This window comes from Mus caroli, chromosome 19 (assembly GCF_900094665.2).
Source record: "Mus caroli chromosome 19, CAROLI_EIJ_v1.1, whole genome shotgun sequence".
Taxonomy (NCBI): domain Eukaryota; kingdom Metazoa; phylum Chordata; class Mammalia; order Rodentia; family Muridae; genus Mus; species Mus caroli.
The window spans coordinates 33,854,645-33,868,596 of record NC_034588.1 but is presented as its reverse complement, the minus strand read 5'-3'; the positions used below and the strand labels follow the sequence as shown (position 1 = coordinate 33,868,596).

The 13,952-nt window shown below is 41.8% G+C and overlaps 1 protein-coding gene across 5 annotated transcripts in view; it reads left to right on the top strand.

Annotated features, from left to right (window-relative positions):
• Ide (insulin degrading enzyme) overlaps positions 1–13,952 on the top strand; it is a 97,056-nt gene that overhangs the window by 63,748 nt on the left and 19,356 nt on the right. For 4 of the 5 annotated variants that reach the window (XM_021151953.2, XM_021151955.2, XM_021151956.2 and 1 more), the window contains 5 exons: positions 1,602–1,724; positions 3,960–4,042; positions 8,579–8,723; positions 11,209–11,319; positions 12,184–12,304. In XM_021151953.2, coding sequence (XP_021007612.1) covers positions 1,602–1,724; positions 3,960–4,042; positions 8,579–8,723; positions 11,209–11,319; positions 12,184–12,304 — 583 coding nt within the window. Of the gene's footprint in view, positions 1–1,601; positions 1,725–3,959; positions 4,043–8,578; positions 8,724–9,204; positions 9,350–11,208; positions 11,320–12,183; positions 12,305–13,952 lie in introns of all 5 variants that reach the window. The other variant, XM_029472379.1, reaches the window with a different exon arrangement.

The following is a 13,952-nucleotide window of genomic DNA, read 5'->3' as shown; positions in this document are numbered from 1 at the left end:
TCCCCCCAGAGTGTAACTAAGTCCATATTCTTAAGCTGAAAAAAATCCTCCTTTTTCTTCAGTCAATGCTGGGGCTGAAATAATCTAAAAAGGAAGAAACACCCCCACCCCCCCCACCCCCCACCCCCATTTATCAAGTCATGACCATAAAAACCTCCTGTTTACCAAATTGTGACCGTAACAGCCTTGCCCTGTAGAATTCTTTTTAAGTTTATCTGGAAGTACAGCAGTGAGACGGCTTGCTATGTATTTCTTAGCCCCAGCTCAGCCTTTCTGGAGACTTAAGATGCAGGGTAAAAACTGTTCAACTCTCTACTCTCCCCATGCCAAAGGAATGCAAGTATTGACACCAAAATCCAGTTTCAGCATCTACATAGCTGTGATGGGACGTCTAGGTGACTGACTGAATCCAGAGTTAATGGCACTTGCTTTTCTTTTGGGCTTTTAATAATAAAATGTCTTTTATTTATGAACCTGAGCCTTTAACAGCCAGTGAACAGTGTATAAATTAGGGTTCAACAATCACAGGCCTGAGTTCTGTCCTTAGCTTCTGGAACCATTTCATGTGTCAGTGTAGATGTAAGTCCTGTCTTTGTTTTGCCCGTGTCTTGAGTTATTATTGGCTTACATAACAGTTTACATGTCTTCTGGAAGAAACACCTGACTTGATGGGTTGGCGAGAGTGCTCGGTGGTTAGAGGCACCTGCTGCCAACACTGATAACGCAGGTTCAGTCCCTGGAACCCACATGGCAGGTGGAAGGAGAGACCTGATCCCTACAGCTTGTCCTCTGACTGCCACACAAGCGTCATGGGTGTGTGCAGCTGCATACAAAATAAATAAGTGAAAAATTAGAAGTTCTGAAGTGAAAGAAGTCCCTTCCCTCAGCCTGGACTTCAGGTCATAAATGGAGACATAACTGAAAGTGTGGTTTAAATATACCAGTGTACATGACTAGTTTTTAAAGAGCTAGAACAGATATAGACCTATCAGATTCTCTTTGTTCCATTAATCCAGATTTTTCTATTTTCTATTATTTTATTCATTTACATTCTAAATGTGGCCCACCCCCCCCCTCAGATTTTTGTTTAAGCAGCTGATTAGAAGCTGAAGAAAGGAAAAAAAATGTATAGATGAATGTAAAATCTTTTAGTATCAGAAAGATAAACTCAAGTGGCATGAAAATCCATCGGCAGGTTCTGGTTGTAGCCCTTCATATATGATGGGGGAATGTTCCTTCAGACTTGCTTACACAGTGAGCAAAGGCACCAGTTGCTTTGTTTGTTGGTTTGTTTCGGTTTGTCTTTTTTATTTATTTTTTTTCATTTGTTTGTAGTTTTGAGAGGGGTTCTCATTATGTAGCCATGGCTGGCCAAGAAGTCAGCCAGGCTGGTGTCTAACTGGGCATCCTCCTGCCTCAGCTTCCCGAGCATTAGGATTGCAGGTGTGAGCCACCCTGTTCAATTAACATTTGTCATTGCTTTGCAGCATGATGGTGTAGATCAAACCAGGGTATAGCCTCAGCCCAAAGACAGTATTTGTAACTCTTGAGTTATATTAGTAATTACTTTCACATGTGTGTGTGTTTTATTATTCATCCAGAAATGGCAAAATGCTGACCTGAATGGAAAATTTAAACTTCCAACAAAGAATGAATTTATTCCTACAAATTTTGAGATTTTGTCATTAGAAAAAGATGCAACACCATACCCTGCTCTTATTAAGGTAATGTGTTAAGTCTGCAAGTTGGTTGGTTGGTTTATACACGTGGGGGTGGCAGTAGTGGGCGTCTTATGTTCCCCAACTCTTGAGGGTTAAATGATCCTCTTGATTCAGCTCCCGATCTCTTGTTCTGTAGGGACACGCTTTCATTCCACAGAATCAGTGATTTTAAATGTAAAGGCCAGCCTATTACATGGAGAAATAAAGATAATTCCTTATATTTGGAACTTTGTTAATTTAGGATTTGTCACATCCTAAGAGATGATAGAAATGCTGTAAAAGAATGCAAGAAATATCATGAAGTTAAAAATGCAATAGCACAAAACAAAACAAACCTGAACAACAAACATAGGATCTAGATGATTGCGTTGCTGCAGAAAAAGAAAGTCAGGGCTCTAGTCAAGTCAGCTGAAAGGTCCCAGGCTCCTCTCCATATCCACTGAAGACCTGATGAAGAAGTGGGTTTGCGCCACCTGGAGCAAGGTGGGGAGTGCGGGGAGCCAGTGGAGGGAGGCTGTTGGAAGCAGATGCTAACAATGTCTGCTCAGAGCTCCTGAATTACAGGTGGGGAGGGGTGAGAGGGCTCCCCCATTTCACACCTTGGAGGAAGTTGTAGAAAAGTTGCAACATAGTCTTTGTTCTAAACTTACAAACTAAATCTCAAGACCTTAGATGCTCCTTTCCCTTTTTTTTGTCTTCAGATGGCCTAATAAATATCCTTGTGAGGAACACAGAATTTCATTTATCTTAAGCAACTAGGTTATTAGTGAGACATCTGTTTTTCTTTTGAGATGACTTTAATGAGTTACTACTATGTTAAGCTTGCCTCTCTCTGGGTAAGAGCTCTACCACGAAGCTATGTGCTAGTCCTTGTAGTTTTGGACAGGTCTTGCTATGGAGCTCAGGCTAGCTCAGTGTAGCTGAGTGTAGCCTCATTGGTCCTCCCCAGCTTTCCAAATGCTGGCATTGCAGTTGTGCCTCCATGCCTGGCTGGGCTGTTGTTAAATGTTTTGTCAGAGTAAAGCGGTGAGCACATTGTATCAATTACATCTCCTAACAGAATTTCAAAGTTTAAAATGAGCATTTGAGAGCATTCTTAGTATAGAATGAGTGAAATAAGTTAAGGTGTTATTGGATTGTTCATCTTTGTGTGTTTTCTACTGCAGCATAACAAATTATTCTAAAACCTTTCAGCTTTGAAAGCACAGGCATCATTTTAAAAGTCAGTTAAAACCACAAAGATACACTTTCTGAGGTTTGGGGTTCTGGTTCATGTTCTGTAATGAGGCGCTGTCTGTGGCTTTGCTCTTTGGAAGGCTGAACTTAGGCTGGAGAATTCTTTCCCAGGTACAATTTTTGTGGTTAACAGACCTTGGTCTTCAACATGTAGACTCGGTAGGGTTGTTTGACACGGCACCTGGCTTTCCCCAGATGAAAGCAGCAGAAGGTGAAGTGACCAAGGCAGTAGCCAGCACCTTAGAATTAAGTCTCTGGGACAGAGTGCTGTTGAGTCTGTCTGTCATTTTTGCTAGTTAGGCACACTAACCCTGATGAGAGCCAGACTATACAAGGGTGTGAATCCCAGGCGGCAAGGGTTGGGGATCACCATAGAAGGTTCTGACCCTTCTGATGCTGCAACCCTTTATTATAACTGGTTACCCCAACCATAAGTTATTTCATTGCTACTTCATAACTTTAATGTTGCTGCTGTTATGAATCATAATATAAACCCATAGGCTGAGCATGGAGAACTGCTGCCCTAGAGGCTGGCTGACACGCTGATCTGAAAGGGCTCCCTGTGTCCAGAAAGATGATGACAGAGCAGGTGGTACTGATGTCTCCCATCTGTCTCCCCCACCGTGCTCTCATCTCCCTATTCATGGGAGTAGCGGGCTAACTGTTCCTGTCACAGGCTGACTGTTCCTGTCACAGGCTGACTGTTCCTGTCACAGGCTGACTGTCCCTGTCACAGGCTGACTGTTCCTGTCACAGGCTGACTGTTCCCTGTCACAGGCTGACTGTCCCTGTCACAGGCTGACTGTTCCTGTCACAGGCTGGCTGTTCCTGTCACAGGGCTGGCAGTCTTCTCTCTGGTCTGCTCGCTAGCCCAGGTGCTTCAAGGTTGTGGAGCAGCAACCTTCAGAGCCATGTGCTTTTGCCCCTCAACTTGAAGAGCGCTTTGGGTGTACACTTTTATGGAATGCATCTGTTTCTAACCAAGCTGTTTCTCTGTCCCAGGACACAGCCATGAGTAAGCTGTGGTTCAAACAAGATGATAAATTTTTCTTGCCGAAAGCTTGTCTCAACTTTGAATTTTTCAGGTATGTAATTGAATCTAGCCAAACAACTTAAAAAAATCAAGTTATGCTGGGTGTGGTGGTGGTGCACGCCTTTAATCCCAGCACTTGGAAGGCAGAGACAGGCAGATTTCTGAGTTCGAGGTCAGCCTAGTCTACAGAGTGAGTTCCAGGACAGCCAGGGCTACACAGAGTAACCCTGTCTCGAACCCCCCCCCCCCCCAAAAAAAATCAAGTTACATTTTATTGAGTTTTCTGTTCTTAAGCATCCATATTTTTTAAAATAATGAGAATTAAATTTCTCCTAGCCAAGGAAAGGCTGTGAGGAATTGCTGAGAGCCAAAGTTCATTCTTTGTTGCATTAAGGAGTATAATACCCTTTGGCTAACATGATTTGTGCTAGCTCTTAGTAGGAGAGGCTGCTTAGCTGTCAGGCCGTGGGAATCTGAAGGAGTTAATAGATTTATCCAGAAGCTTCATTAAGAAAAAAGGAACAATGGGAATGTTTTTCTTGTTGATTTTTTTTTCAATTCCTGAAACTTGCCCATTGATGTAGCCGTGTACATGTGTGTATTTGTATGTGTGCCTAGGGATGCATACAAGTGTGAATAAATAAATACATGTGTATATGTTTCTAAAGGTACACACGAATGTGTTTATACATAGAGAGAAAAGAGAGCGATAGGGTTTCCTCTTGTAATGACATTTGCCTTGTAGAAAGGTCCATGTCTGGAGCCTTCTAACAATTATGACATTGAACTTAGGGAAGAATCCTCCAGCTGTAGTTAAACCTGCAGAGGAGCAAAGCCCAGAGATCACCTTGACTATCACCTCACTAAACCTTGAACCAGGATTACCGACCTGTAGTGCTCACATTCTCAGTCCTCTGACGTGTTCGAGTTTCATGGTCAAATGTTAGTGCTTTCAAACTGCTAAATTTTAGAATACTTTCAAATAATATAAGTGAACACACAGGTACGCTGTTAACCTGCCTTACCCCAGTGTTGGGATTACAGACGTACACTACCATACCTGGCTCATACTATAATGCGATATTTCTAAACTTCAGTGTTCTTTTAAAAATTCATTTATCATGTAACAGTGTTCAAAATGATAAAAGCGTCTTTGAGTTTTACATTATTCAAATGGCAAGACATAAATTAAAGAGATAACTTTAAATGTTTTGAGAAGGAAAATATCTAAATATAAAGTTAGTAATTTTCACAAGTAAATATGTTAGGATTTTAGGGATATGCATAGCGTTCCATACTATTAGATGTACATATTTTCTCACCTGTTTTTAATTTCTTGGGTAATGGGAGTGAATTCTTTGCTTGTTTGTCTGGTTGGTTTGCTGTTTATAAAATTTTCCTAATTTATTTCTATGTATGTATATGTCTGCACATGCGCATATATACATGTATGTAGGTACCCTGGAGGCCAGAGAGGTGTTGCATCCTCTGTACCTGCAGTTATATGTGATTGTGAGCCATCTGGCGTGAATCCTGGGAACTGAGCTTGGGTCATCTGGAAGAGCAGCAGGCATTCCTAACCTCTGAACTATTCCTTGTGTTTGGCTTTTTGAGGCTAAGTCTCACCCTAGCCAGACTGACCTAGACCTCAAGATGAAGTCCCCACACTGGTCTCATAGTCACAATCCTCCTGCCTTAGCCTCCTGAGTGCTGAAGGGGGTGAGCCACCAATCACAAGGGATAGTTTAATATTCTAAGCTGCGTGTCCCCATTGGTTGCTGTGACTGTAAGAGTTAATTTCTTGACAGTACCTGTTGAGAAACTCTTTAACATCTCACCTCTGATATGCTCAGCACAGTTTCTGAAATTGAAAATGTCTGCTTCCCACAGATTTATCTCCCTCCTCTGATCTATTTTTCCCTAGAGAATCACTGTTGACCTTGTCATATACATACATTTGAATAGAGATTGTAAGCAGTGCGTGGCTGATGCACGCAGCTAATGCCAGCACTCAGGAGGCAGTGGCAGGTGGGTGTCTGAGTTTGAGGCCAGCCTGGTCTACAAAGTGAGTTCCAGGACAGCCAGGGCTACACAGAGAAACCCTGTCTCCAAAAACTAATAAAGGAAGAAAGAAAAAAGGAGATAAATCACACATGTGTGTTGTATATGCCCTTTTCAGAAATAGAATTAAATTCTGTACACTGGGTCACAGTTTTTTTTTTTTTTTTTTTTTTTTTTTTTTTTTTTTTTTTTTGGTTTTTCGAGACAGGGTTTCTCTGTGTAGCCCAGCTGTCCTGGAACTGGCTGGCCTCGAACTCAGAGATCCGCCTGTCTCTGCCTCCCAAGTGCTGGGATTAAAGGCGTGCGCCACCACACCCGGCTGGGTCACAGTTTTTAAGATGCTCTCTCTTTAAGACCAGATGTATCTGTATAGTATCTGATTACAATGTATTTGAGCTAGATTTACATATTTCAGTGGAATCCTGGTGTCTCTTAAAAGTTAAGTTTTAGGCCACTCCAGTGCCCTAGCACATGTTTGTATGACCTGGTGTTTTTAGGACACTTATAATTCTCTTCTCAGCTTGAGTCATATGATATTGAACCTCTAATCTCGGTCCTCCTGACTTTTAGCCATGGCAGCTCTAGTTGCCAAAGAGATGACTTTGTCATGGTCTTACTTTTTTGTTTTGATAGGCACTAGCATTCTCTCCCCACACACACCCTCTCTCTCTCTGTGTGTGTGTGTGTGTGTGTGTGTGTGTGTGTGTGTGTGTGTGTGTGAGTGAACAACAGCTTAAGTTGAAAGCTGCTCAATGCCTAAAGAGGATTTGTCATTTCATACAATGCAGAAAGAAAATTAAACCAAGATAAGGGAGATGGCTTTGCAGGTACCAGTGTTGCCCCAAGACTGACAAACTAAGTTCAGTCCCTGGGACTCACATGGGAGTAGAAAACCAACTACCGGGCTGGTGAGATGGCTCAGTGGGTAAGAGCACCCGACTGCTCTTCCGAAGGTCAGGAGTTCAAATCCCAGCAACCACATGGTGGCTCACAACCATCCTTAACGAGATCTGGCTCCCTCTTCTGGAGTGTCTGAGGACAGCTACAGTGTACTTACATATAATAAATAAATAAATAAATAAATAAAATTAAAAAAAAAAAAAAAAAAAAAAAAAAAAAAAAAAAAAAAAAAAAAAAAAAAAAGAAAACCAACTACCACAAGCTGACCTATGGATTATATATGCACGCCATATAATAGATAATAGGTGTGTGCATGTACACACGCACACATAAACCCATATACATTTTTTAAAAAGAATTAATGGCAACATCCATTTAGATTTTCCTCTTTTGTTTTAACTTTGCAAGTAACTAAGCATTTTTCTGCATTTTCGCTTTATTATTAGCGTGGATAAAAGAGTTAGCATTTCTTTCAGCACATAAATGTGTAGTGTGATGTAGTAACTGTGCTACAAATAGAATAAAGCACCTTCCTTTGGTCTGGAGCAGTCGTCAGGAAAGTTCTGTCTCCGTGCCAGATCTCTCCAAGGCTTGCCCCCTGCTTGCTTTAGGGACAGGCCCAGCTGGCCCTGTTAATCACCGTGGCCGGATTAACTATCTTATCTAATGGAGTAATTTTTGTGTCCTGCCTCCCCCATCCATCGTTGTTCATAACCCTGTCACCACCTGGTATAGCAGATTTAAGCCTGGTGCTTGTGTCTCCCAGTTAACTCAAGCCCCGAGCACACAGGGCTTTTGCTTGAGTTGCTCTTTATCTGCTCTCAGGGTCTAGAGAGGAGCTCTATAGACAGTGTGTAATAACATGTTGTTGAATTCATGGCTCTTTCTTTGATGCTGACAAAGGTAAGTAGTGTTATATAGTCAACTAAGTAGATTGTTTCAACTTTCATTTGAATCCCAAACTCCACTGCTGCCAACCCAGGTACCCAGGGAGAGGTAGTTTCCTGTCTGAGAGATGTGAAGTTAATATCTGTTTCTATTTAGCTGTTATGTGCTATTATTTGTCTTCTTTTTTCAAATATTTTCCTATTGTAATTTTTTTCTAATTCTAGCTGCAGTTCTATGATGAACTTTATAAATATCCCAGTTGTGTTGTAGCTATATTGGTTAGGGGTAAGCTAATACTTCCACAGTTCTCTGCAGTCTTTCTCTTTTAAGGCCATGCAGTTAGCGTGCACAGGCTTCCCAGTCTCACACTTCTGTACTCTAAGAGGACATGCTGATGCTGGATCACCTTAGCGTCATCAAGCCTCCTTGCGGCAGCTGAAGGACAGCCCTGCGGTTTTCCGTTCCACACTCTCCCTGCCTCTCCTTTCTGACTTGTCAGTCCTACACCAGTTGAGACCATCAGCTCCTACTTCCCAGCCTCCAGTGCACACACACACAGATTCCTGACACCCTCTCTCTTAGACCTTTTTCTCTTCATGACAAAAAGAAACAGATTCAAGAATTCAACCTTGTCCTTGGGAAATTATATAAACTATTACTGAGTTTCTGCACCCACCTCAAAGGCCACAGCACATTGGGAAGTAATAAATCGGCTCTTTATGTCAACGTTTTCTTGCAGCCCGTTTGCTTATGTGGACCCCTTGCACTGTAACATGGCCTATTTGTACCTTGAGCTCCTCAAAGACTCACTCAACGAGTATGCATATGCAGCAGAGCTAGCAGGCCTGAGCTATGACCTCCAAAATACCATCTATGGGATGTATGTAAGTACCCATGTCTTAGAGCCTTCCACTCATCAACATTTTTATATTGATTTGATGGAAGCATTTTAAATTGTGGGTATGAGTTTGATTTCTTTAAAAAAAAATGTTTATCGGTTACCGTATTTTCTCTTCATTTAATTTTTAAGTTAGCTTTTACTCTAACATTCCACTGTGTACCATTCATAGTATGCAGAGTTTCCTTGATTCTTTTTTATTTAACATCTTTCATCGGAATGTCATATTTTTCTCCTCAATCAAAACTGTGCCCGATTTAGGTTTAGCTCTTACCCATTCTGTATCTGAAATCTTGAGCTTGAGAAAAGCAGAATGGAGCCCTCGCTTGGTAAACCGCGAGGCTGGCCTACCCCCTGCCTTAGAAGTCAGATCACGAGGCTGCATATCCATACTCTTCGGTCATGTTTCTCATTGTCATGCCACACCTGAGGTATCAAAGCATCTCTTCTGTTTTTCTCTTTGTTAGTCGCTACCTTTATGCTGATCCTCTCCATTGCAACATGACCTACCTGTTTATCAGGTTATTGAAGGATGATTTAAAAGAGTATACATATGCAGCACGCCTGTCAGGTTTGAGCTATGCCATTGCATCAGGGATGAATGCAATACTTGTAAGTAAAATGCACACCAAAGAAGAGGCAACACACTGTTGAAGCTTTCTGTAGAGCTTGGAAAACTATTAACTTGTGCATCGTGAAACAGGAAGGTTGATGGTTTTCTTCCTTGCACCTTTTAAATGACTGAAGGATTCAAAATGGTATTAGCCTACTAATAAATGATTGGGGAAATTCAGTGCATCTTGTGCACATGTGTGTGCGCTCCACATGTATGGGCATGTTTTGTTTGAGATGTTTAACATACTAATCTTAAAAGCATGTTTTCCCCTCCATGTATTTGAGTCCTTTCCTACCTCTAAGTAAAAGCTATTTGTTATTATTGGGGTGCTGTATTTTACTAATACATAAGCATCTTTCATGTCTGTGGATAGTAGCAGAAAGTTGCTGTGTTCACATCCACCTGGCATGTTTCATTAACTGTTTTACATGCGTTATGTGTACATCCTACCTTTGATGATATCTCAGTTCCAAAATAGCATTTGTTTAACGAATGGCACACATTATTCCCATGGGTCTGCAGAGCACATGCTTAGTAACGACCGAGATGAGAGCATGTCCCAGATCTCACACAAAAGACTTGAAATTGCATTTGTTTTCCACTTGTGTCTCCTTTTTACCAAAATTTTTTTTTCAGGTAGATGTTGTTGTTTTATGTGTAAGAATAGATTCGGTCTAACCATTCTCAGATTCTACAGGTTGAGACTCAAAACTCAAAGTGAACCACAAATAATTGTCTAGTTTGTTTATCCCTAGTGCCTCTCACAGCATATACTTGTGCTAAGTGGCTTCCTGACAGTTGTAGTTCATACGGTCCACAGCATGCTTTCTGTGGTCAGGGATCTTTGCTCCAGCTGCGGCTCCTGCTTGTCCGGGACTTCACGGGGCAGTTCTCCTTGCAGAATATCCTGTGTTGCTCCACGTGCTGCACACACAGATGTAATCATGGCCTTTCCTCTTCCGTGCTCTCTGGATCTGAGGCTTTCTGAGGCTGATAAAGTAATTGATTCTCAGGAGAAATCCTCACAGTATATACAGATATCTTCCCTACAAATTTATTTGCCGTTGGCTTTTAGAACATCAGCAGAACTCATAAAAAAGCAGGTAGCTAGGGTTGTGATTCCTTGTTGGATATCACAGAATGACAGCAGCATTAGGCTATAGAATACAACCTGGGCTGCCTGACTTTTCCAAAGAGGACATGGTTCCCCACCCCCACCCCACCCCCTTTGAGGCTGGAAGTTGAGATGGGGTCTTGCTGTGTGACAAGCCTGGGACTGGCTGAGTAATCCAGACTGGCCTCCAACCATGATCCGCCTCGCCTCCGGGTCTTCTAGTCAGAGCTGATTATTTAAAGATTTCTAAGTAGTTTCGGAATGTGTCCAATAGCCAGCTAGGTAACAGTCTCGGGGACTTTTGTCTCTTCACTACCTCCATTACAAAGTATTAGTTAAGCTATTCATTAGAGAGCCCTTCTTAAGACAGACTTTAGGGCTTTGAGTGTTGCTCCGTGGCGAAGCATATACTTAGCATGGCCCTGGAGTTCAGTCTCCAATACCAGAAAGAAAAAGACAAAACTTAAGACTGTAATTAAGTTCTGCAAATGTGAGAACATGAATGTTGCGATATGGTAGGTGCCATTATAGTTAGGCCTCTGGGGAGTTTACCTACTATTGACTTTATTTGGGAAAAGCTGTTATTTAATATGAAGATGACTAGTGTTAAATTAAGTTTATTGAGTTCCTTGTCTTATTTTCTACTTAATATACATAGTATTGGAATTTTCAAAGTGTTTTTAAAATCAAACTTAAGATGAAGCTATTGAAATTTTTTAATACCTTCACCTCTTTTCATAGCTCTCAGTGAAAGGTTACAATGACAAACAGCCAATTTTGCTAAAGAAGATCACGGAGAAAATGGCTACTTTTGAGATTGATAAGAAAAGATTTGAAATTATCAAAGAGGCGGTAAGTCTTATAACTTGCTTTTATAATTTTTCTTAATTCAGTTATCTTGCCGTATTTTTAAAAAGTAATTTATTTATTTTAATTTCATGTACATTTGTGTTTTGCCTGCATATATGTCCGTGTGAGGTTTCAGATCCCTTGAACTGGAGTTTCAGACAGTTGTGGGCTTCCATGTGGGTGCTGGGGATTGAACCCTGGTCATCTGGAAAAGCAGGCAATACTCTTAACTACTGAGCCAGCTCTCCAGACCCTATATTGTCATATTATAAAAATTGCTAATAATGAAGAGAGGATAAAAATTTTAAAAACTTCATGATCCTGATGCAGTTATCTTATGCCATCTTTGTTAAATCTTGTTTTCTACTCAGAGAGCTGAACCCACTAGTTATATACCTGACTGTCAGCTTCAAAACCTACTATGGCTGCAGTTCTGGATCTGGGGGAAACTCTAATGAGAGACTCTTTATAGTTTTCATCCCAGCCTTCATCTCAGACAGAGGGCTGCCTACTGGAAGACTTTTAGTTGGACATTCAGTAGCTACTACCCCTGTTACTTGCTGACGGAGACTTTTTGATGCTGTGCAGTATCTGAGGATCCCTGCAGACTGGGGCTTACTTTCTAAGGCATGCAAGGTGTCCCTTAGTGGAGGCGTGCAGATGTATGTTAGAGGGGAAGATGTGGCCTGGGCGATGAAAATGCATGGCCTTTAGTTTAAGAACCAGAGAAGGGTAGAAACTCTATAGAAGAGAAAGACGCAGATATCCTTGCATTCCAGTTATACAGCTTATGTAAAAGAAATTAGATTGTAGCTGATTTTCCCAGTCGACTTTGAAAATTAATGAACCTGTATTCTCCCTCCCTAGTATATGCGATCTCTTAATAACTTCCGGGCTGAGCAGCCTCACCAGCATGCCATGTACTACCTCCGCTTGCTGATGACTGAAGTGGCCTGGACTAAAGATGAGCTAAAAGAAGCCCTTGACGGTGAGCCTCTTCTACTTCATTTTCTACCCTAGTCATTTCATTGTCTGAGGTGGGTGGTAAGAGCCTCACAACTCAGTATGGTCCATTTACCAATGTACACACACTCAGCCCTGCCTATAGATTAAGCAGTGGTCAGTTAGAGGATTTCTGGGTCAGGGCCAGGGTTGAGAAGCACAAGTCAAAAGTTCATTTCCATGGAGACAGAGCAGGTGAGGGTTAGAGAAGAGATCCCCAAGGGAACACAGTGGGAGTGGACCATGTTCCAGTTCTGCAGTGACTTGCAGCTCAGTGACTTTAAGAAAGACTTTAGACTTAGATAAGACTCCAAGGATGCGGGCTCGTGCATGTGTGTGTGACCTTTGAAATTAAGATAGTTGCACATAATTTTGGATTGAAAAACAGTATCTATAAAATGCCTGACCTATTAGGTTTTTAATTAATTAACTTAATTAGTTCCTAAAGAAGGACCAATATGTGGAGAAAGAATGGGTAGAAGTAGAAAAGTAGAAAAATTACTGTTGGGATACTGTAATAACAATTGCCACAGGCAGTACCCACCTACAGATGCTAAAATTAGTGAAAATTTGAGGGAAATCCAGTCAGTCATATTACTCGAAGAGTAAACGTGCTGGCCACCAAGCCTGATGCCTTGAGTTGGATTCCCATGTGGTAGAGGACGGAACTGACACTATATGTTGTCCTTCCCACACCCCCATGCTCTATGCTGTCCTTCCCACACCTCCACGCTCCTACCCCACTCTGCCTCACCCCACTCTGTACATTCGTCACTACCACATACATGAGCTTCTACTCTCCACCCTGGACCACCACACACACTGGATGGATGGATGGATGGATGGATGGATGGATGGATGGGTGGATGGATGGGTGGATGATGGATGGATGAATGAATAGTGTAAAAAAATTTTAATTTAAAAATTTGAGGGAAATCTGTATATTTATATAGTCTCAAATTTTTTCTTCCAACAGGTATTTATTAATTATAATGGGAAAATTTGACTTTGATAGTTTTTGGTGGTGGGCACTTCCAAGTTGCATGTGGAACATATACACGCCACTCCGTTACTACCCAGAGTAGAGCAGTATGCTTACAATGAAAGCACCTGGCAGACACCACCGTAGCCAAGCAGTTTGTTGTAACATATCCAGTGCAGTGACATGCCTGTGCACATGTTTGACTGGCATTGCCTCCCTAGTGCACCTGCCAACTGTTACATACATGACCTTGAGAAGACCCTAGATAAATAAAGGAGTTCTGAGGAACTCCAGTGAGAGACAGGAAGGGTGTGTGACAGGTAATTACAATATAGGAGTATAGATAAGTCTGGATGAAGAAAGGGTATTCGTGTAGTAATGAAGTCCAAGTCCAGGACTGGTGGAACGTACCTTAATCCCAGTACTATGGTGCAGAGACTGGTAGATCCTGGTGTGTTCAAGGACAGCCTGGTCTACTTAGCAAGTTCTAGGACAGCCAGAGCTACACAGTGAGACCCTGTTTCAAAACAACAAACAACAAAAAACTTTAAAATTCCTGGGGGTGGTGAGATGGCTCAGTGGGTAAGAGCACCCGACTGCTCTTCCAAAGGTCTGGAGTTCAAATCCCAGCAACCACATGGTGGCTCACAAC